Here is a 22250-nt window from a genome sequence, read left to right as displayed (position 1 = left end):
CTGAGCGGAATTAAAATGTCTAATTTATCTTATTCTTCAACCTATCTTACCAATGGAGTTTCAAAAAATATATTCTAAAGTTATACACAAAAACTATTTATGATTCAAAATATTCCCAATAACTTAGTTAACGAAAACTTAATTCACTACAAATACAAATCAATATACCGTACACGTTTTCAAACCGAAAGCAAAACGACCAAGATTTATTTCAATATACACGACTAATTTAAATGCTTCATTAGTACAAAATTGAATGTTACAGGATTATAATTATTAATACATATTTATTGTTTACTTATAACTTTAACCATTCACAGGTTATGTATATTATAACTATAATAAAATAGTACCAAAACTGATACTATCACAGATTGTAGGAAAATGACAGATAGAGCTTATCGAAATAGTGTGAAGCTTACAAAACAAATAAGATACATTACTTTCAGTTACTTTTTGTCTGCATGTTATAACCAAATGACAATTAAGCTACTACAAACAGTAGAAAGTAATATTGTTAATTATTTTGTTAGCTTCACCCTTTCATAATACGCTATCTGTATTTTTTCTAATAAACTGTTTACAAGTTATACACAGGATTTTTTTATTATATTCTAGTTTATGTAGTAGATATGACTATCCCTTTATAATATATCGCAATATGGACATCAGGATTAGTTTAAAATTGTAAGGCTAAATACTTGACCCATATATTCTTAATATGTAACAATATATTATACATAATATGCTTTAGATGAAGTCTGTATTTTAGTCAAGAAAATCGTCAAATCATACAAAAATATATTTTCATTTTGTATGGTGAGGTTTTTCAAGATTTAGTAATAAAAAAATATTATACAGTAGATCCGCGGTAATCCAGGCTCTGTCAAAGTTCTAGGCGTCTTAGACTCTATGAAATACTTCACATTGGCGTTTTTCGTTTTCGTTAAGCGACGTTGCGTTTGCGCAGCGTACGCCTGCGTGAAGACACCGCCCCTTGTAATCCGATAAGCCAAATGTTAGTCTGTTAGTCAAATGTAAATGACTGAATGGCTACAGTAGTTACGCCACTGAGTGACGTAGAAGTGTGCAGATATCTATTATTTTGTTTAAAACAACGTCGATACATACATACTATGTTGTATTTGTATTAATATTTATCTCACTATTATTTGGAATTTGTCGCATTATAAGGTACTCTTTTTTTAATTCATATCCTACAAGGGACTGAAATTCTATTCCGAGAAATGCATTATTTCACATTGCCTTGTAAGACATCTATTGGATTACCGTGGGTCTACGGCATTTTTATTTCGTATCCAATATACAATACTTATATTATAATATTATAGTATATGTTTTAGTAATGAACACTAGTTCTACATAACTGTTGGTATATATAGAGAAAGTTACAAGCGATTTAGAATTCTAAATCAGAAGCGTATAGTCTATAATATTAGTGTACATCACGCCACCATTAACCGGAGTGGTAACCGAAGTAATGTAGTTTTAAAAGGCGTGTAAAATACATATAAAATACATACAGATCCATATGTCATATTTAGTTGAAATCACCTCTTATATTTTGTTTATTAATTTTTTTTTTAAACAGACAATAAGTGTTGAAGATAAAGTGAGATTAAATTTAAATAATATGCATACATACATACTACATACATCACGTCATCAAATTGTGTATGTACGATTGCAATAAAACTAATTATTATTTTGAAAATCAAAATGAAAATCAGTTTTTTTTCCCTTTTGACTATCACAGATCAGTAACAAGAGCTCGGTTAATGGTATCGTATTGTATTAAGTTCCTATCTCACCGATACAGGGCGGCCACGTCGCCGGAGACAAATATTCAAGCAAAACTTGCAAACATTTAATAGGTAAAAAATTGCACTGCATCCGGCGACGTTGCCAAACCGTCGCCAGGTGAGATATCTGTCCAATGTTTTGGAAACGGTCGCTGGCGACGTGGCCATACTTTTCCGGTGATACGGGCCTTAGTGGTTACATGTGTGAGTATAAACCCTATATATTACATACCTAGCATATGTAGTGACTATTATTATAGATAGGGCAGTATCGTTACAAGTGACCTGTATAGATATTATTTAAACAAAACTATATTTTCCAAAATCCTACATGTGTCATACATGTGGACTTTTTGGTCAGTAATATACACATATATTCATAAAGTTGATGTTTTCATTCAAAAAAAGCAATAATTTTTACTTTTGCGTAAATAATAATAAATATGCATGTTACAAATATTTATCATAAGGTTTATTTTTTATATAAATTACCGAGGAGTAGAATGAATATGGATTTTATATAAAAAATCGATTCTATTTTTATAGTATCTTATTTTTAATGAAACTTTTGCTAAATTAGATCTACTAATACATTTAGGTCAATATTGGCCCTATTAAACAGTTTTTGAAGGCAATGTTAATTTATAATGAGGGTGGGGAGATATGCAAAATTAAATGAACTATAAATATATACTCCAATTCATAATTAGGTGTCCAAAATGTAAACAACGGTGTCGACCTATCAAGAAAATTCGACAACGAAAATACAACAACGAAAATAAAATAATAATAATAATCTAAATAAATTAAGATTAATTCACATTTTCTAATATTTATATTAACTCAATTCCGTTCCATACAGTAATAATATTGAAAAACTAGGTTTATTGTAGAAAATTAAAATGTGATAATGGTAACACAAAACTTATTCATTTTCGTGATCGTGGTCGAACTCGAATGTTGTCTCGTTTCCATAGCGCGTTTGTTAAATTGTGTGTAGTTGTTAAAGTTTTTGTTTTTGTTAATAAATAGTAATATGCTTGATAAAATATGCATAATCATAAATTTAAACTAGAGATAAATGTAAAGGGGCTATGCTCTTGTTTAGGTATGTGGTATTTTTTATATCTTCTGTACAGTTTTAAGATTGTATATCGTCCCACCCTTAATAAAACATAAATATATGCAGATAAATAATCGTTTATAAAAGGCTCCTATAACATTTTATCCTTTATTTATATGTATTACAATTTGTAATAATTAGAAAATATATAAATCATATTATTATTATATGATATTTTGGTAGATATTTACCTTAGTGCGTGAACATTTTTTTGGACGACAGTAAGGCCACGGATGGGATTTGAAGGGCGGCATCCGTCTATTTCTTTGTAATAATAAAAGTAGTTAATGAGAATGCAGTCCACCCGATAGTAAGTGTTCAATGCCACCCATGGGCATCGGTATTCAACCCCAAATAGTATGGCTTCCTACCACCAAACCAGAAGACAGCTGAGCTGACAGCGGCAGAGCTGCTTTTTTATGCTTTTGTAATCCTTAAATCGCTTCCTTTTCAATACAGCTCAATATTAATTATAACGTAAGTTTATTATATTGTAATATACAGAGTGGTTTGCCCTTCCATCCATGACCGTACAAAATCATCAGTTATGTGAACAATATATCATAAGGGTTGACGTTAAACACCTAACATGTGGCGTTTACCTCACAACGTCAAATGACAGAAACGACGTTATACCGTCCACGAGTGTATGAACGTGCGTCAAACGTGAGCTCACCAAGTTGCGTTGTCGTCACTAGCGCTATATCTACGTTAATGGAAGTATTGATTGCAGCAGTCACCGCAACGCAGCCTGTTGTCTCCAAGGACGTCAACTTACGCCGGTTCTTCGATATCTGAAAGTAATATGTGTATGATCATAAATTTGAAACTGAATATTAAAAGTAACCTAATCGATTCAAAAGGTGAATTTTACATTTTCAAAACGATGTAGGCCAACTTAAACAGTAATATAATTATTTGAGATCGAGTTTCATCTCATTTTATTGTGCGACGTCATGATAACATTTGACACGTCAACGTAATATTAAAGCTACTTGGATTTTTTATTAATTAAAATGAATTGAAAAGATTTTATTTTATTTAAAAAATGTAAAATCAACTACACAAGATTAAAAAGAGACACTACACAAAGCTAGTTATTATATTATGTAGTTAGATTATAAGAAACATACTCAATCACAAAGTTGCAACGCAACTGTAATTTGCTTCAGGCAGAATGCCTGTTCTATTATATATGAATGCGTTGACCACATACCATCAGATGGATGGCATGCCCGTTTTTTTTTATAATATAAGAGTAGCAGACGTGCATGCAGTCCACCTGATGGTAAGTAGCTACTGCCGCCCATGGACATCTGTAATCAAGCCCAGATAGGATTAGATATTCCTGATTACCTGAGGTCGGCCACAGATGCGCCGTTACCACTGAGGAGCTACAACTTAGTAGCTGGAACGCCTCGGAAAAGTCTGTCTCCCTTACCACACCCTTCAAACCGGAACACAGCAGCGCCTAACACTGCTGTTATTAGGTAGAAATAGGTGTGGCAGTGGTGCCGCCGGAGTCGAACTACAAAGGGTTTGCTAGTTCAACTTCTAAAAGAGTAGGGCTAACCGGCGGCTCTACACCCGCACGTCCTCCTGCTCCTGCTCGCGCTGGCGCACTGCCACGGCGGTCTCCACCAGCAGGTACAGGCACTTGAACTGCTCGCGCTCGCCCGCGCCGCTGCCGCCCGGCACCACCTGCACACAAATCATGCAATATATCATTTTTGACAAAGGGAGATTTTCCGCCGAGTTAGGTAATCATGCCCGGGGAGCGGCCGTGTTCCGTCAGTCTCAGTTCAGAGTTTGTAAATATGCAAGATGTTGAAAAAAAAAATCGATAGCGTGGTTAAAAAGGGTTCAGGCCTTAGTCTACTGCGATAACTAAGTGCAGTTTGGTAGATTACACATTCTTAGGGAACTTTTTTTAAGAGAACTGGTAGAGATCTATTAAAGCTTACATATTGGTTGACAGTGTTGTCAGCAATGTTCATTGTAAAGGATTGTTGTGGAGCTAAATAAATGTTGGCAGTATTGTTAAGAAGTCAGTGATGTGTTGTTTTTTTTTTCTTACCATATCGTAAAAGAAGTAAATAAGCTCTTGATGTTTGTAAGTAAGTGGCAATTGTTTACAAACATCAAGTGGAGAAATTTTCAGGCAATCCACTAAAGATTTTACCACTTTTAAGTAGTTACTGACAGTATGTATATATGGGCGCAAATCAGTATCTTATGTTTATATTATGTTTATATAACATTTAATGTTTAAAATAATTATTTATGGGTGTAAATCTGTATCTTACGTTTATATTATAATATTTAATATTTAAAATAATTATTCGTAATTACAATACTGTTATTGATCTAACCTCAATGTCTCTTAGACATTGCACTGACTCTTTCGACTGATTTTAAAACATTGATTTTGTAATTTATTTTTAATAATTCATATTGTTGCAAACCTTCAAAGTAAAAATCAATTAGATTATTATGACTCCAATTTTATTGTTTTATAAACAAAACTTAGTTTAATTTGCATCCTACTAGTAGCGCCCTCTTTTGGCGATTTATGAAAACTTGTAAGGAATGTTTGCGTGTTGTAACGCGCTTGTTTATTAAAACAAATGTAATTTGTGTAAGATAAATTATTTGGAGTAACATAAAATTCATTATAATATTAATTTTTATTATGTCAATTTTGATTGTCAATGTGGAATTAATATTCAGATTAAAATATGGACGATTTCCGGTAGTACTTCAAAACACTTTGTTAGTCATACCAAATAAATTATGTAAATTATAATAATATTAAAATACTTATTCTCGTATTTTTAAAACAATATTTTCAATATAATGTTATTTTATTAACAGTTAAATTTATTGTGAGGTAGTTCTTATGCTGTTTGTCACTCGAGTAGTATTTAAGTCCACGCGCTGGTAGAGCGTGGTACATTCGCATTTAATCAGTCGTGTAAGCCGTTACTCTGCTCGAATTGTAAATAAAAGTGAATAAAAGTGATTCTCATATTAAAGTCGTTTCGTTCAGTTTATTAATAAAGTGCGGTATTGGGATATCGTCGACATATACGTTCATGCGTGCGGGTGTGTTTGTGCTCTCGCATGTCGTAGATGTGCGTGCATGCGTATGTACGTGTATCCGGTTACGACGCGAGTGTAAAAAAGCCTGCTCCACATTCTCGCGAGAACGCGAGAAAAACCCGATTCGTATTGGCTCTATATTCTCGTTTCTCGTGCTTTTCTCGCGTTCTCGCGAGAATGTGGAGCGGGCTTAACAGCTGTGAATGCGAGTATGTGTGTGTTTGCATGTGTATGCAGTGTACGTGCATTCGGTGGCGACACGAGTGCCGGCAGTGTATATGTGTGTGTGTTCGTGCACGTGTGTGCGCGCGGAGGAGGCGGACTCCTGTGACGTGCGCACCGTCACCACCGCCGCCGTCGCCCTGACGCAAGAACACGTCGCAATTCGCGGGTGTGCGTGCGTGCATATGTACGTGCAAGTGTGCGGTGTACGTGCATCCGGTTACAACGCGAGTGTAACAGCTGCGGATGCGGCAGGTGTTTATGCGTGAGTGTTTGCATGTGTGTATGTGTACCTGCAGGCGGCGGCGCAGCGGGTGCGGCAGCTGCGGCAGGTGCGCGAGCTGCGGGTGCCAGCCGCCGCGCTCGCCGCCCTCCGCCTCCGCCTCCTCCGACGTGCGCACCGTCACCACCGCCGCCGTCGATCTGACACGAACACCGAGGATTAGTACTTAGTTATAGTATATTAAAATGCTAACATTTCATGCTATTGAGAAAAAAAACTCAGATTGAATTTTTTGAGAACAATCATACTCACAGACGGCCGTCCACAAAAATATGAATTGAAGAAAGTCAAACGACTGAGTCGTAAAATTTATTAATATTATTTTTTTAAAAACGATTGCGGTTTATGATAACTATCATACTCACATAAGGACAATACGAACTGACGTCCATAAAAATAAGTCTTAAAATTTATTAATAGTCATTTTTTACAAGATCAAGAGGATCTTATTGTATTTTGATACAATGGTTAAAAACGATTAAATCTGAAAAATACGTATTCCTTCAATCATATGGTTCATCCGAGCCTAGTCGTACTCACCCCCTAGCAGCGGGGTGCAGCTCGCGGTCCTCGGGCCCGTAGCGGATGACGGACTGCCAGACGGTGGGGTCGTACTTGACCTCCTCCTCGCTGACCGCGCTGGACGAGTAGCCCTCGCCGTCCTCGCCCTCGCCCTCGCTGCGGTACACCAGCAGCCCGTCGCCGTAGTCGTGGTCGCGGCCACGGGAGCCCTCGCCCTAGGGAACGGAATATATTATTGTTGTTGTTGTTGCTACATGTACATGTGTGCTCATCACCACACCATGCTATTATTTATATTTCATTTCTGTTTATTGGAGGGCCTGCTAAGTAGTTGGTTTCAATTGGAGGTTGTTCCAATTGAAACCAACTACTTATTATTATTGGGTCTTATATTATTGGGTATATTATTGGGTCGAAATATTGGAGAAACTGACACCAAGCAGTAGGACACCGATCGCTGACAGATGACTGGCCCGGCAGATGGTCCATATAACAATTACCGAACGGAGACTGTCGGAGCACGGCTACTCCCTGAGCATGGTCAGCTAGCCCGGCGCGAGAGATGTCCCTTTGCCAAAAAACAAATTCAAATGACTCGCTATTAAAATACGCACCTCCTCCCCCTCCAGCCCGTCCCAGGAGGTGACGACGACGCCCGAGCTGGAGCCGGCGCCGCCCGAGCCCAGCTGCTTGCGGCCGCGGCGCGAGATCGTGTAGTGCAGCGGGTCGTGCCCCTCCCGCCGGATCATCTCCGGCAGGATGCGCCGCCGGGCGTTTATGAACCAGTTGCACACCTGAAACGTCATTTTAGGTGTCTTATATTTCTAATCATCTCTAAATTACAGTAGATATATTCGTATTTATTACTCGTTCATGATCAATAATTACGCTATCTAATGACTGAATTTATGGGCGAAGTTACCTAATCCAAAGTCCAGCTAAAATAATAATAATAGCTAAAATACTAAAAGGAGTTAAGAGAACTGATTTTGATCAAATCGAATACTAGTCGACAGTAGAGACAAGAGAACTTATTACTCTGAAATAAATGAATCAAATCGGGAAAAATTACAGATGAAATGACTACATAATATATTAATTTGACTAACTAGTCATGTTTGATAGTATAATATAGGTATAGTCCTAGTTATATAGGTATAGTATAATTAATTACCAATGCAGTGACCACTTTTCATCAGGTCGACGAGCCTGCATCGTTAACAGAACAGTTAAAAAATGCTATTATTCGTGGTATACCTGCAGCACTGTCAGATTGGCCTCCTGGCTGAGCGTGAGCTTCTCCGCGTCGCTGGGGTACGCGTTGTAGCGGTGGTCGTACAGCCACCGCTTGAGGATCTTCACCGAGTGCTTCGGGAGGTTGCCGCGCCGCTTGCGGATGGACACCATGCCCTGATACATTAATTATACTGTAAATATGATTGAAGTGAACGTGCCATTTGAAATATCGACGTTACTGTCGCACTTAGTTCTGTTTTCTGTAACTATGATTTAGAATTGTCAATACGAAGTTATTTTTTTTTATATTCAGACAAAAAAAACTTGGTTATAGATTTTCATGCAGCATATAATATTTAAAATATCAGGTTGGCTGCATGCTCTTTTACGACTTTATTATATTTCCTATATATGAGACATTTAGATATTGAAAACGTTAGGATGTGCTTAAATATTAGACCTCAAACGAATGGCGTTGTAATGAAAATGAAAACATGAAAACAAAAATTAGTGAGACACGTGTTTATAAAAACTTGCAATTTATATATGTGTACAACTTATGTATGAAATCTTGTTAGTATAACAATATTATTATAATAACAATTTGTTCAATGTATGAGTAGCTGCGTTAGTATGAGTGTGGTTATGTATGTATAACATAGAATGCCTGCTGAGTTTCGTGATTACAAGCCTACGTTTTTTAACCTCCATGTAAAATACCTTCCTTAACTTGTTTAGTTAAGGCCCTCCTCGTTTATTAACGAGGAATCATTAAGTTAAGATTAAAACTACTTCGCAACAATCCGCAACAAATATGTATGATGGTATATATTTTAAACCATGCAGTATGTACCACCCTCCCTCCCTCAAAGGATACGTGCAGATGCAAAAAATATGAAAAAATGTATGGTGGTGTATATTTTTAATTTTAATAACATGGATTTCCGCACAGTAACGCCTGATACAATTAACTATCTAACGAGGAATCAACTTTATATGTTAAAAAATAACTATGCCCATATGACTATGACATAGGTTGCCTGTCAGGGCCGGATTTGAAGGTGTGAGAGCCCCTAACTATTTTCCGAACTAAAAGAATAATTTGTTGTTATCCGTCAAGTCATTCAAAAATTTACTGTAAACAGATATTTCAGTGCTATTTAGAACAACATCCACCTAATAATATTTGGAAAAAAACTTAGATGTTCCTAATTTTTCTCTATTGCGGGGACCCCCCTGAAAGGTTTCGGGACAGTAGCCCCGCTTATCCTCCCCAAAATCCGGCCCTGTAACCTCAACAAGGTTTATACTTTGCCACATTATAAAACGCAAAGGCATGTGTAAGTTAGTAAGTTAGATACGACAATCGGAAGATATGTACGTGGTATACCGCCGGCGGTACTTGGTGGCCTCCGTGGGACATCGGCCGGCGGCGCTCCGTCTCTCCATCTGTCCCGGATTCATTCTCGTCGGTGGACGACGTCGACGGGAACCTGTCGCGAGCTGTAACAAGACGGGCGGGTTATTATGAACTTTTGTTTAATTTATATATTAAATAATATGTATGCGAAGGTCTAATCTTAGAACTAATTTTAAACCAGTTAACCCCAACAGATTAGACTACAATGAGTCGCTAAGTATAGTTGGCGCCAATCTTCTAGTCCGCTCTGAAGTTGTTGCGTGCAGGTATAGTAGGAGAGCCAATGCGGTGGAACACGACTACAAGCATATACTCCGTAGCAATAGTAAAGACACACTAACGCAGCCATGGAGGCGAGAGCGGACAGCGGAAGGTGCCGGGAAGCTCCCGCTTATATCTACAATTTGCTGTTGCGACGCGACTCGTTTCTATATTCAGAGCGGACTTGAAGTTTGGCGTGGACTCTAACGTCATACTAAATTCAATATGGCGGATGGACCAAGATGTTCGCATAATCATAATCATAGGATTTTTATGCACTCTCATTATATTGGTATCAAATGAAAGGGTTTTCAGAGTTTAATACGTAAAAAGCTCGTTTTAATTTTTTTTTAATAATATGATTCATTTTATTATGATTTTCCCTAATTATTAATGCCTGAGAATTAACCGTTCATCAACGCGCATTGCATCCTTAGCTGTCTTTACGATCAGCGAAATTTGTATCGTTAAGCTATTACTATTTAATCCATATTATTTTCATAAACATTACGTACGGAATTGACAGTCAATATTTCGTTAACACAAATATTAGTTAAATACATTTCGCACGAATATGCACAGTATTTATACAGAAGCAAGGATGAGTACAGCATTTTATGTGAAGCTATCGGCGTGTGTTACAGACGATTATTTACAGATCGATCAATCATCGCCGTCCGTCACGACAGCGTTGCGAAAAACCTGCCTACAGTTAGGGTTGCCAACAGTTTCCCGACATAGAATACTTTATTTTAAAAAGTCTAAGTATTTTATGTGAAAACCTCAAAATATGTTTATTTTTGGATTATGTTGCAACAAAAAAGTAAACTCCAATAATCAATAAATTTATAGATACAAACAAAACATAAAAATAGTGTCATCTTAATTAAAGGCGCAAACAACATTGCAACGTACTATGTGATTATTTTTATGAAAATTATCAAGAAATACAATAGGTATTGTATATTAAATATTTTCTCAATAATTTATGTTATGTACGTTGTTAACTCAGAATATCAAAGGTTGGCAACCCTACCTATAGTGTACACATAATAATAGATAGGTATATGCGGAGATGAACTAGCAGTAAAGGTTATAAACTGATGAAAGAAGAAACATCTATAACACGTTTATCTAGTCTAGTCCTAGACTGGGACATTGAACCTACCCGTATTTTACTATTTAGATAGCGGACAGAACTGTCTTTTTTATTTTATAAACATTCCTGTGCTTCAGAGGATCCGTAATGGTTTAGTCTTAGTTATTTTATTAATAATAGACTTCCTAAAGAAGAGAGGTTATTTATTCGACCCGATTTTTTTCGAGATAATTTCAGAATTATTCAGAATCGTTCAAATGATCAAATATAGAACATAGCAATATAGCAATGTGAAAAAAGTTTCAACAACTAAAAATCAAATAAATTTCTGCAATGACGTGAAATGTAAACAGAGTGCTGAAAAGAGCACTAGAATATAGGTGACTGGGGCATCCATTTGAATATGTGTAGCAACTAGCATAAGATGATTTATTATTACAACATCGCTGTAATATGCAGTCGTATTTCATACGACGATATCAATTTCTGATTTACTTTATTACGTACTAGCTGACCCGGCGAACGTTGTACCGCCTCAAAATCTTTTTATCAAATATATTTCGTATTAAATATATCCTATGTTACTCGTGGATAATTTAGCTTTCGAATGGTGAAAGATTTTTTAAAATCGGTCCAGTAGTTTTTGAGCCTATTTATTACAACCAAACAAACAAAGTATTCCTCTTTATAATATTAGTATAGATATTAGAATTGCGTAGAACGCATTAGAAACAAATTTCCGGGTAAATATAAAAGATGCGAGAATATGGATACGTGCAAATAAATAAGGATATGTGCAATTATTATTATTATAATATGTGCTGAAGTTATCTAAAGCTATATACTTCTATTGTTATTATAATCTAAAAGAAATGAAAGTATAGTTATCGCCAAACTCCTAGTCCGCTCTGAAGTTGTTCCGAGCACGTGTAGTCATACAATTTGCTATGGCGACGCGAATTATTTCTATATTGCGAATTATATCAGAGCGGTCTAGCAGTTTTACGCGAACTATACTTGTTAACATATTACTTGAACCACTAGTTCAAAATATATGGTTACTCAAATATAGTTTCTATTATGATTAGAAAACATTGTACGCTGTTATTCGAGCATTTGCTTTCTTGAACTAGAATATGACCTGTGGTATCGTGAGGCAATCTGATAAATGTTATCACCGAGTAAACTTCCGAACGCCGGAGCGGCTGTGGCTTATTTCGGCTTATCACTAACTTGCCTCACGGTTTCAACCACAATCACGCATAGTTTAGGCTACGTGGTAGGTTGTTGTACTGTGTTAGTTGCACAAGTACAACTAACTAAAATTAATAATACTAAATGCTTATTTTATACTAGGTTCTGCTTACGACTTTGTTCGCGTCAATTGAGGTGTTAAGTTTTATTTACATAAAATTAGTCAATTTGATGCCAGCTCAAATTCATAATCTCAGTTTTTGTGTGTTTGGTTAAAAATTTTAAACATCTATTTTCCCTTTCGATTGGAAAATCTCCTCTAAGAGAATAAAAACGGGGTTTAATTCGTATTATATTATGTTACTAGCTGACCCGGCAAACGTTATGTTGCCATATAAATAAAAAAATGTTAAGGGTGAACAACCCTTATCACTTAGGGGTAAGAAAAATAGCCGAATCTCAGACCTACTGAATATGCATATAAAATTTGGTGAAAATCGGTAAAGCCGTTTCGGAGGAGTTTCGGAGGAGGACTAACATTGTGATTGTGACACGAGAATTTTATATATAAGATGATTTACGCGTAGGAAGCTGCCAATCTCTAGAATTATAACAAAATGCAGCAGGTAAATCCACGGACGAGAGCTAGCTGCACTGCAGACAAGCAACAAACGCACAATAACGAACGCTAACAATCCAACAAAACAACGCGCTTGTTACACAAATTCCCCGCGTCAACAAAAGAACCGTGCCGGGGTCGTCTACGCAAATGCAAATATTATCTAGGTACCTATTCTTTTACTGGGCATGTCATATGTGTAAAAATAATTAGCTAAGTGCGAGTCGAACTCGCATACGAAGGGTTCCGTACCAACAAATGTGTTTTGATTTTTAGTATACATTTATGAATGCATTATCAAAATTTGAATTGTTTTTCTATTACGGTATATAAAGTGTAAAATGCCGAAAATTTGTGGTTTCAGGTATGGCGAACCCCATTTATGTTCAAGTTTTTTTTATTGTTAGTATTTGTTGGTATAGCGGCGAACGTTATACACACTCTGTAAAAAAAATAAGTGTCTCTCTATTACGGTTAAAGAAATAGGGCCTTGGGACAGCCGGACAGAAGGACAGACAGCGGAATCATAGTAATAGGATTCCGTTTTTACACTTTGCGAACGGAACCCTAAAAATACGAAAGGATATTTTCAACCTTGTTGTTTAACGTGGAAGCCATCTGTGACATAACAAGAGGTGTAATAATTCCTGCGCCCTTCAAAGGATGGCCGATCGATGCGGGTCAACGACCGTGATACAATCTACCCAAGGACATTCTTATTTTGTTTAGGGATTGTCATTGCCTTACTGCGCTTGATTACTGCGAAATTTCTTTTATACCAAAACTTTTCATAATATTGCAATAGCAGACGACCATGCGGGAGTCGGAAAATCACTAAAAATTACTCATGTAATTAATGGATGCCCCCCCTAATGTGTATTGTGTGCATGCATACCTTAGAGATTTACACTTATAGATATATATAGACATATATTGTCTTCTAATGAACGTAAATGATATTGATACAAACTGCTTACTAAACCTTCAAGTTCAATGGTGTCACTAAGTCTATCTGAAATATATTTAGTGAAGCAACAACAAGAACATACAATCAGACTATTGAGGGGTCCCATAGTATTGGAGTTCCTGCAATAGTCATGTGGGGAATAGGGTTTTGGCAAAGGGAGATCTCTTGCCGGGCTTGGTGATCATGCCTGGGGAGCAGCCGTGCTCCAACAGTCTCAGTTCAGAACTTGTATATATGCATATTGTTTAGAAAACTTTGATAGCGTGATTCAGCAGCAACACCTCTTGACGAGTAGGGGGAAGTCGCCACAGAGTGATTAAAAGATTCTATTTAAAAAAAAACAGGTACTGTCTCTGAAATTTGTCGAAAAAGTAAAAACAGGTTCTCCTATTCAAACTTTTTTACATTCTTGTATAATGATCCAAACCACTCCTTTTGCCTTTTGCTCTTGATATATGTTTTATTTTAATATCTGTTGTCACTTATGAAATGAATTGATACAACTACAGATTTCATTCTAAGTGAGTTACTTGACCCAGTTTTCAATATTGATAACACCAGCTTATCTGCTGTTTGTTTACTTTGATTTATGAGAAACTATGATAAAATGTTGTTATCCCTTTTTAACATTATTTATGTCATTCAACTGACATTTTAAAGGAAGTAATCTATATAGATATGCCGACTTGGCATACAAATACATTCAAGAGTTACTGTCAAAGACCTAATCAATTATTTAAAAAAAAGTTAAGTTACTAAACTTCATTAAGACAATCCATGATTGGTTTTATAAACAGAGGCAAGTTTCATAAGCAGCTATTCTTCCTGCATAGTTATATTTAATGTACATTATAAGTATTTAACATAATATGTATGTGTATATGTTTAACACTAGAAAGACGGCAAAATTTAACTACCTACTAAGACGGCGGGCGGTCAAATGACTGCAAGTACTCATATTCAGAAAATGCTTTATTTGTATAAAAATGCTACTATGAACTTTAATGATTGTAATATAATGCTCATAATTTATACTATTTAACATATCTAATTGCAATTTTTACATCAAAAAGTTTTAATTTCATTACAAGAACCACAAAGTGGTTTTTTACAAGAATAACATACTTTATTAGTTTTATTTTTACATTTACTAATATAACATTCTCGCCCTTTTCGGTTCTCTTGGATAATCGGTAACCAAGATTGAGAAGTTGAAGGCATAGGTTCTACATATAAAGGATCAGAACCGGAAAGTACTGTTTCAATTTCATTATTTCCACTAAGTGCACTCGCCAAATCCAAAATAAATTTTCTCCGTTTTATTTTTATTCCTGTAAATTTCTTATATGTAATGTAAGAATTGATTCCTACTAGATCTAAAATGTTAAAAAAATGTTGTACAGCCCTCCAGGCATCGGCTACATTTCATTTGAAATTCCTTCTTGCAAATGATGTAGGTCCTGCTTGCTTAGTAATAATATTCTGTCGAGCCCGACGTCAGAATATTATTACTGAGCAGTTGGAGTTGATACCGTCTGAAGTGCCCATGTGGTCCCGTCTGTAGTCGTGTAATGGCGATCCTGCTCGTGAGCAGTACAGGCAAGCAAACGGTGACCCCTACCCCTGCCACGAACACGTTTATTGTTATTAACGTAACGTAAATTCGAAAGGGGTACCTGATCTTCTGGGTCAGAGTCTGCACTATCAGAGTTCGAACTAACAGCAGGTAACACAATTTCATCATCGCTGTCAAGTACTGCAATTTCAGATTCACATTCCGACTGATCATTTGGTAGGTTTTGCAATAAATGAAGTATTTCGTTATTATCTAGTCTTCGAGACATTTTTACACTAATTTATTCACAATATTCTAAATAATACGTACTATATGAAGGCAGTTACTCTAGCGACTGACTAATAAAACATAACCATTCACATGTTTACAAAAACACCCTCATATTACAATTATAATCAATACTTAAGTTACAGCAGTCAAATGACTGTCGCCGTCTTTGTCGGTATATCAGCACTTTAAAAGGTAAATAAAGACCCTGATAATCTTTTGGTCATGAATTTTTAGGATTCTTTTCATAATAATAAAAGTCACAAATTATCAGTAAACTTAGTCAAAAAGTTTTGGAATAAACAAACTTTTAAATTGAAAATCCGGTCAAATGACTGCTCCCGTCTTTCTAGTGTTAATATAAATAATTTCAGACTAATATTTTTATAGACTTGTCAAATTTTTGTATGAATGGATGTTGAAAATATGTAGTTTCAGTTTCACAACTACAATAAAGACTAAAGTGAGCAATGGATAAAGGGAACAATGTATATACTTTCTTAGGTAGGGTTGGAGGTATTAAGTTGAAATTTATATCAAGTACTCAGGTCTACTGTCCCTTGAAGTTGTGAAAAAATCAAACTTCTAAGCCAACACAATCAAAACAAACAGACGTTTATGCTGCAAATTTCTAACTTCGCAAGGGAATCGAAATCTACAGGGTACTTCCCATGACCTCAGAATCTTTAAATTTAGCATGAAACAATGTTTTATAGCACATATAAAGGAAACATTCCAAAAACCTTAATTTTTTTGTTAAGTCACATACTTTTTGCTATATATATTAAACCTAATAGTATTAAACATAGTAGATAGATACTTTAAATTTTCACAAAGCATTTACATCTAAGGCTGCTAGGATAACAAATACTAAATATCTTGATATTTTTTTAGGATTATTACCAACATTGATTGTCTTATTTATTATTAATTAGTTTTATGACCATGCAGTTTGTTTATACATTTTGTCTATTTGCAAATTTATTGTACTGTGTGTTGCAATTTGCCTGAATAAATTATGTTCTTTCTTTCTTTCTTAAAAATAAGAAATAAATTTGGTGGTATGGAACCCTCTAAGTGCGTTTGACTCACACTTGGCCAATTTTTTCTTTCTGAGCTATGAGCAGATAATTAAAAAAAAATGTATTTCAATAAAAAAACCTCAAAAAATATTTTAGTTAAGTATGTCACATTAGAATCAATGTTTTAATTGACTATCAGTGTTAGTGTTTACAATATTCAATCCAAATTGAAATTGTAGTGGCAATATTGGGAACCTGCATGATTAATGTCGACAAAGATGATTATTACTTCAGTGATAAATCGTAAAACGACCCATTGTAAGACTTGGAAGCTTTGAACAAAACAGGATGTTTTCATGACATGAATCGAATATCAACAATGCAATCGCAGCGCCGCCAAGCGTAGCGCGTGATCAAACACACGACATTACGTAGACAGAAGTAATCATCGCCATCGGCCGCCATCTTGTGCAGCTTGACCGCTGTCATTATTCTGTCATCACGACAGACGAAAAGTAAACCGGAATCCCAATAACAACAATAAACACATCAAAATTAATAATAACATAATGACCTACAGAGACGCGCTTCCGAAGAATATACTAACAACGGATATAAAATACAATTATTGATCTAGGCTACATACGTAGGCAGACATGTCGTGAGCTAGCTAAAAATAACCCTAGCACGTGCCAAATTACACTTTATTAGTTCTTCCATTAATGCCTTGGCTCTTAGTTTTATAATGTGATATTTTTATAACGATAGTAGCTCGTGGAATGCTTAATTTACGAGCCACAAGGGCCCTTGTATATAATGATAAGCATTACCAAGCGGTCAATGTGGCGCATTGGCGCCATTTTACTTTCGTGAGACAGAGTTCACGGATGACGTAACAGGCCTAAATTCTATTTCAAACTGATTTCAATGGTTTTCCAAGAGGCCTGAATTGGGTTTTCCTGTAATTTTACAGCGATTTATTAATTGTTTTCATATAAATGTCACCTTGACGTATGTCAATATGACAAGCATGGCGGAAAACGTGGCGTCTGTATGGGCCGGCTTACCTCCAGGCGACATCGATTGTTGTCTGCTTGTTATGCGAGCATCTCGCGTAATTTCTCGTCGCTGCTGATACGCCATTTCGGGCCGGTCGCGTTGATCCTGTGCTATCCCGGCCGTAGGTGGTAACATCGTCACTCAATCCATGCGAAAACAGTTTTATAGCACGCAAGTCACTCAAATAATAAATATACCGTCCACTAATATCAAAACTAACTGTCAATAATGACAACGACGTTCAATATGAAAATAAAACTGGCGTTCTACACACACAGCAAAGCAAACCGAAGTGGAGCGCGACTGTCTCTACTGAATGCCGTTTGGGGGACGGCGGGAAGCTATGCTACAGCGCCGCCGCGCAGCTTTCTCGCTCGCACTTATGATTGATGACATAGCTATCTCACTCGCACGGGCAACGCTTCGTTGACAGAATGGAAGTATAATGTCAAAACAAAGCGTGGGTTGGTTGTGTGCATTATTTCAAATGTCAAATAGCCAACCGTATACGGCGTTTACTAATTTCAAGTGACATCAATGATATATGACATGAGTGACATCTAGTTTGAATTTTGGGTATTATTAAATTGTAATAAAAACTGATTATTACATAAATTAATAAATTAAATAATGTACATGTATATTATTGGTGCATTATTATTATATTTTGTGATACATATAGGCAATATGTGGGGTCCTTAATGTATCACAAAATATAATTATAACCAACGATATTTTATATCTATGATTATAATGCAAATAACCAAATCTATTACTATTATTTATGTATCATTTATTCTACTAGCATAATCTTGGTTATTTAACAACGAAAATATTATGTACATATATGATGTGCTCCTAAGAATATTAAAATCGTAGTAAAGCAAATCATTATTCATTACTTACAATCATTTCTACTTTATAAAATCATAATAAATACTTAATGTTTCACTTGTAATGTTTTTTACTAGAAAATACTAGAATGTATATGTAATGTATGTGTATGTGTTATAGTCAAAGTCCGATACACAGTCTCTTCGCGGAAGGACTGGTTTATCCTAGGTTTGGCCAAAGCCATCAGGCAATCCCCGAAATATATTTCAATTTCGCCCTTTGCCTGAAGTATTTTTAGTCAAACCCAGGAGCTCCTAACTTTTCAGTCAAACGTCGAAAGTAAATTATTCTGTTTCGATTTGGCCTAGTCAATCCTAGAAGCGACTGCAAAACTCGGTCAAACGTTGATCTGAACATGTTTAAACAGGTTCATAATGTCTCTCGCGGTGTTCCGACCGATTGTTTTGTCATTTCATGTTCGTTCATTGAGCGTGCGGGCGTGTAATTGTGTAAAATTGAAGATGAGTGAGGTTAGGTTAGGTTAGGTTAGGTTTTTTAAATTATTAAAACAATAAACATCAAAATTTTAAAAATGTTATTTTTTTATACCTAATCTTACAAACTAACCTCCGTATATTCCAAAGCATTTATTTATTTATTTTATACTTTATTGCACATCGTACAAAAGGTGGGCCTAATGCCACACGGCATTCTCTCAAAGCATCTCAAATATAAAAGTGAAAATCACGTAAGCTGACCAATCAGGTGTCAGAACTGGCAGAGTTAAGCGGTTCTTAAGACTTGAAAGCTGCTTAAATGATAAAATGCTTCCAAATATACGAAGATAAGACACTTCATACCTATATCGGAGTTTGACTCGTCAAACCCCGATTTAATATAATTGTGTTTTGACGTTTGCCTGACCAAATTAGTCTCTCCCAGGTTTGACGAAAATTGTTTAGTCAAAGGCCGAAAATTTACATTTGTTTGGGCTTTGACTAAGTCATTCAGTCTGACCTGAGGATTGACCAGTCCAACCTAGGAGCGCCGGAGCTTCGGAGTTTGCCTATAACATATGTACTACATTGGTAGCTACCTTGCTTTTCTCTTCTATGGTAGCTACATTCTATGTAGCTATCAACTTGCCAAGCATGGTTAGTAGTATGTGGTAGTAGGTAGTAGTCTATGGTAGTAGTTAGAATGTTCAAATTTAGAACGGATAGTTATAGTTTGATTACTAGTAAATAATACATGTAGTACATAAAGACGAATTATTATTACTTTCATGACTTATCGATTATATATTAATCAGTATATCTGCTAATTACTAACTATTATTATACTATAATCGATCTATATCTGTATTGATTATAAAGGGTTTTACTTTTTTGTGTACAAATATTTTGTAGACATTCGCAGAAGGAAATAAAAAAGTGAAATAAATTGTTATAATATTTTATTAGTTCCACGTCATTTAATACCGTATTTTTAGCTTTAATATTTAAATATGTAAGTAATTACAAGGTGATAAAGCTAAAGTAAATAACATTAAAATGATAACATTATTTTATAACCGGATATGTAGATGGAGAAAGGCTTTAATAATGTTACAAAATTAATTAATGGACGGATTATTATGAAATGAATTCATTATGATCTATGAATACGACGACATTTCTATGACTAATTAAATAAATACAAGTCACTCTTGGGTTTTCTTGATGGATTCGATGAGTCTTTTGTAAACGACCTCTGGTGCTTTCTTAGAGAATTGGAAGTCCATGTGAGTGAATTGTTGCTCGGGTACTTTGTATGTGTCTCTAACATCGGGCAGCTCCTGGCGAAGTTTTTCGACATCCTTGGGGTGAGCTAACCAATCCTTCTCGCTGTAGTACAGGGCTACTGGAACTTGTACCTTAGTCATGTCGTATTTAGGCGGCTCCTGTTGTCCATATACTTTTTCGTTGATATCAGAACCGTAGTCGTACTTTCTAAATTCGTGGGTCGCAACAGCCTGTCCGTACTGCTTCATTTGTCTAATGGAAGTTCCAGCGGGCAAATGGCCCTTGATGACGGGAATAAGACTCACATCCACATTCTCTGGATTGACACCAGTCATGACGAAGTAAACATCTGAGCAAACATTCGGGCAGCCAATTTCGTACTCGCACATGTTGCCGCCGGCCAAATGGACTAAAATCTTGTTAGGGTTGAATTCGCCTTGGCCAAGTAAGTCCTTGTGATCAGCTTGGATGTTGTTGCTAGCTGCGATCATTCGAAGTAACGGGCTGCGTACATTCGACATATATGCCATCGGGGAAATAGCATACATCATAGCGATCTTGTCATTATACTCGGGACGAGTCGAAGCCAATGCGAAGAAAGCGGTCGTACCTTGAGAGTGACCGACGTACACAAGCTTGGGTTGTTGAGTTTTGTTCAATGTGTAATCAATCATTGCTGGAAGATCGTGTAAAGCGATTTCGTCGGTAGTGAATTGCCAGAAATCAGGTTGAGCGGGATGCTTGCTAACGTGGTTGCGAGAGTACTTGTTGCCACGGGCGTTACCGAGCCATACATCGAAGCCGGAGTCGGAGAGCAGGTATGCGAGGGACTTGCCAGGTCCCATAAGGAGCCAGTCATCGGCGCTTCCTAATAAACCGTGCATTAGGAAAACAACGGGCGCTTTCTGAGCTTCCGCACTTTGTTGTTGCTGTTGCTGTTGGTGTTGCTTGGCCGGGATACGGAACAACTTGAGGAAGTATCCGTCATCAGTCTTCACCGTGTGCTCTTCGACTTCGTAGTTATGCTTTTTGAGTAGCTGCGGAGCGTCGAGATGAACATCATCCTTGGAAGATTGAACGGCAGTTTGGTAGGCTTCGTGGAATCGCTTCTTCTCTTCATCACTCATATGCTTCATGGTCGTAAATGCATCATAGAAGATCGATGATTTTTCATAGTCCTTCCGACCGGGAACTGGAGCGTCAGCGTACTGCTTGATTCGTCGGAAGAAGTCGTCGCCGTTAGCCTGTCGCTCTTTATCTTGACCGATGACAGCGGAGTAAAGAGCCGAATTCCAGATATGGATGGGCGAGTTGGGTGACTGGAGGTAATCGCTGGTCATATCGTCATAGGTGGCAGGCTCCTTGCTCTCCTGGGATTGGGACGATTCCGAGCTGACGGTATGATGGCGGGGGTGCTGGTGCTGATGCTGGTGCTGCTGATGATGATGCTGCTGGTACTCTTCGATGGTGCGCTGGTTGCCCAATAGTTCCAGTGGCTGGACGACTAAGTTCGCCATACGAGGGTCAAACTGGGGTCGGAAGATGCTGCCCGCGATGTCGCGGGCAAGCATGAGGCAGATAACCAAGCAAACACCTTTCATCTTGCGATCAGTGCTGGATGTGGCGTTTGGCAGCGAATTGTCACCTTTTATACAATATTTTTAGCTAGATCAGCGATTTAGTATTAATCGCTAGTACAGAGAGTGTCGCGTAACTATTATTAAAACATACTAGTTATGAACAATGGATTTATATGTCGAATTATATTTTTCACCGACTTCCCAAAGAGAAGTTATATTTATCGCTTTTTGTTACGTATTACTGTTTTCATATAAGT

The 22250-nt window shown here is 36.6% G+C and overlaps 2 protein-coding genes across 3 annotated transcripts; both read right to left on the bottom strand.

The window, feature by feature from the left end:
* Window positions 1-1762: 1762 nt before the first annotated feature.
* On the bottom strand, window positions 1763-18281 carry Achi (achintya). 2 transcript variants are annotated; one of them, XM_073086522.1, is made up of 8 exons: window positions 17804-18281; window positions 9702-9814; window positions 8333-8485; window positions 7690-7869; window positions 7094-7290; window positions 6564-6693; window positions 4520-4647; window positions 1763-3740 (listed from the first exon to the last, which is right to left on the bottom strand). In XM_073086522.1, the coding sequence occupies exons 1-7, from the start codon at window positions 17928-17930 to the stop codon at window positions 4528-4530; spliced, it is 1020 nt and encodes a 339-aa protein (XP_072942623.1). In that variant the 5' UTR covers window positions 17931-18281; the 3' UTR covers window positions 1763-3740; window positions 4520-4527. The 2 variants fall into 2 exon arrangements, with proteins under 2 accessions (XP_072942623.1, XP_072942622.1); XM_073086521.1 differs by having other exon boundaries at window positions 9693-9814; window positions 17804-18278.
* Window positions 18282-20331: 2050 nt separating this feature from the next.
* Window positions 20332-22014, bottom strand: LOC140752287 (lipase 3). The gene has a single exon (XM_073086519.1). It carries the CDS (start codon window positions 22012-22014, stop codon window positions 20332-20334), a length of 1683 nt encoding a protein of 560 aa, XP_072942620.1.
* Window positions 22015-22250: the final 236 nt, after the last annotated feature.

Source organism: Epargyreus clarus, unplaced genomic scaffold (assembly GCF_041222505.1).
Source record: "Epargyreus clarus isolate Ecla_fem2 unplaced genomic scaffold, WU_Ecla_fem_2.2 ptg000024l, whole genome shotgun sequence".
Lineage (NCBI taxonomy): Eukaryota > Metazoa > Arthropoda > Insecta > Lepidoptera > Hesperiidae > Epargyreus > Epargyreus clarus.
The sequence above is the reverse complement of the archived record's forward strand: the minus strand, read 5'-3'. Positions and strand labels throughout refer to the sequence as shown.

Bases quoted from the DNA above. Each gene is read 5' to 3' on its own strand.
- LOC140752287 (XM_073086519.1), bottom strand. From the start codon at position 22,014: ATGAAAGGTGTTTGCTTGGTTATCTGCCTCATGCTTGCCCGCGACATC.
- Achi (XM_073086521.1), bottom strand. From the start codon at position 17,930: ATGTTACCACCTACGGCCGGGATAGCACAGGATCAACGCGACCGGCCC. The intron at 7,291-7,689 runs GTGCGTATTTTA...TCCGTTCCCTAG, and splicing joins ACGGGCTGGAGGGGGAGGAG to GGCGAGGGCTCCCGTGGCCG. The intron at 4,648-6,563 runs GTACACATACAC...ATTTGTGTGCAG, and splicing joins CGCTGCGCCGCCGCCTGCAG to GTGGTGCCGGGCGGCAGCGG.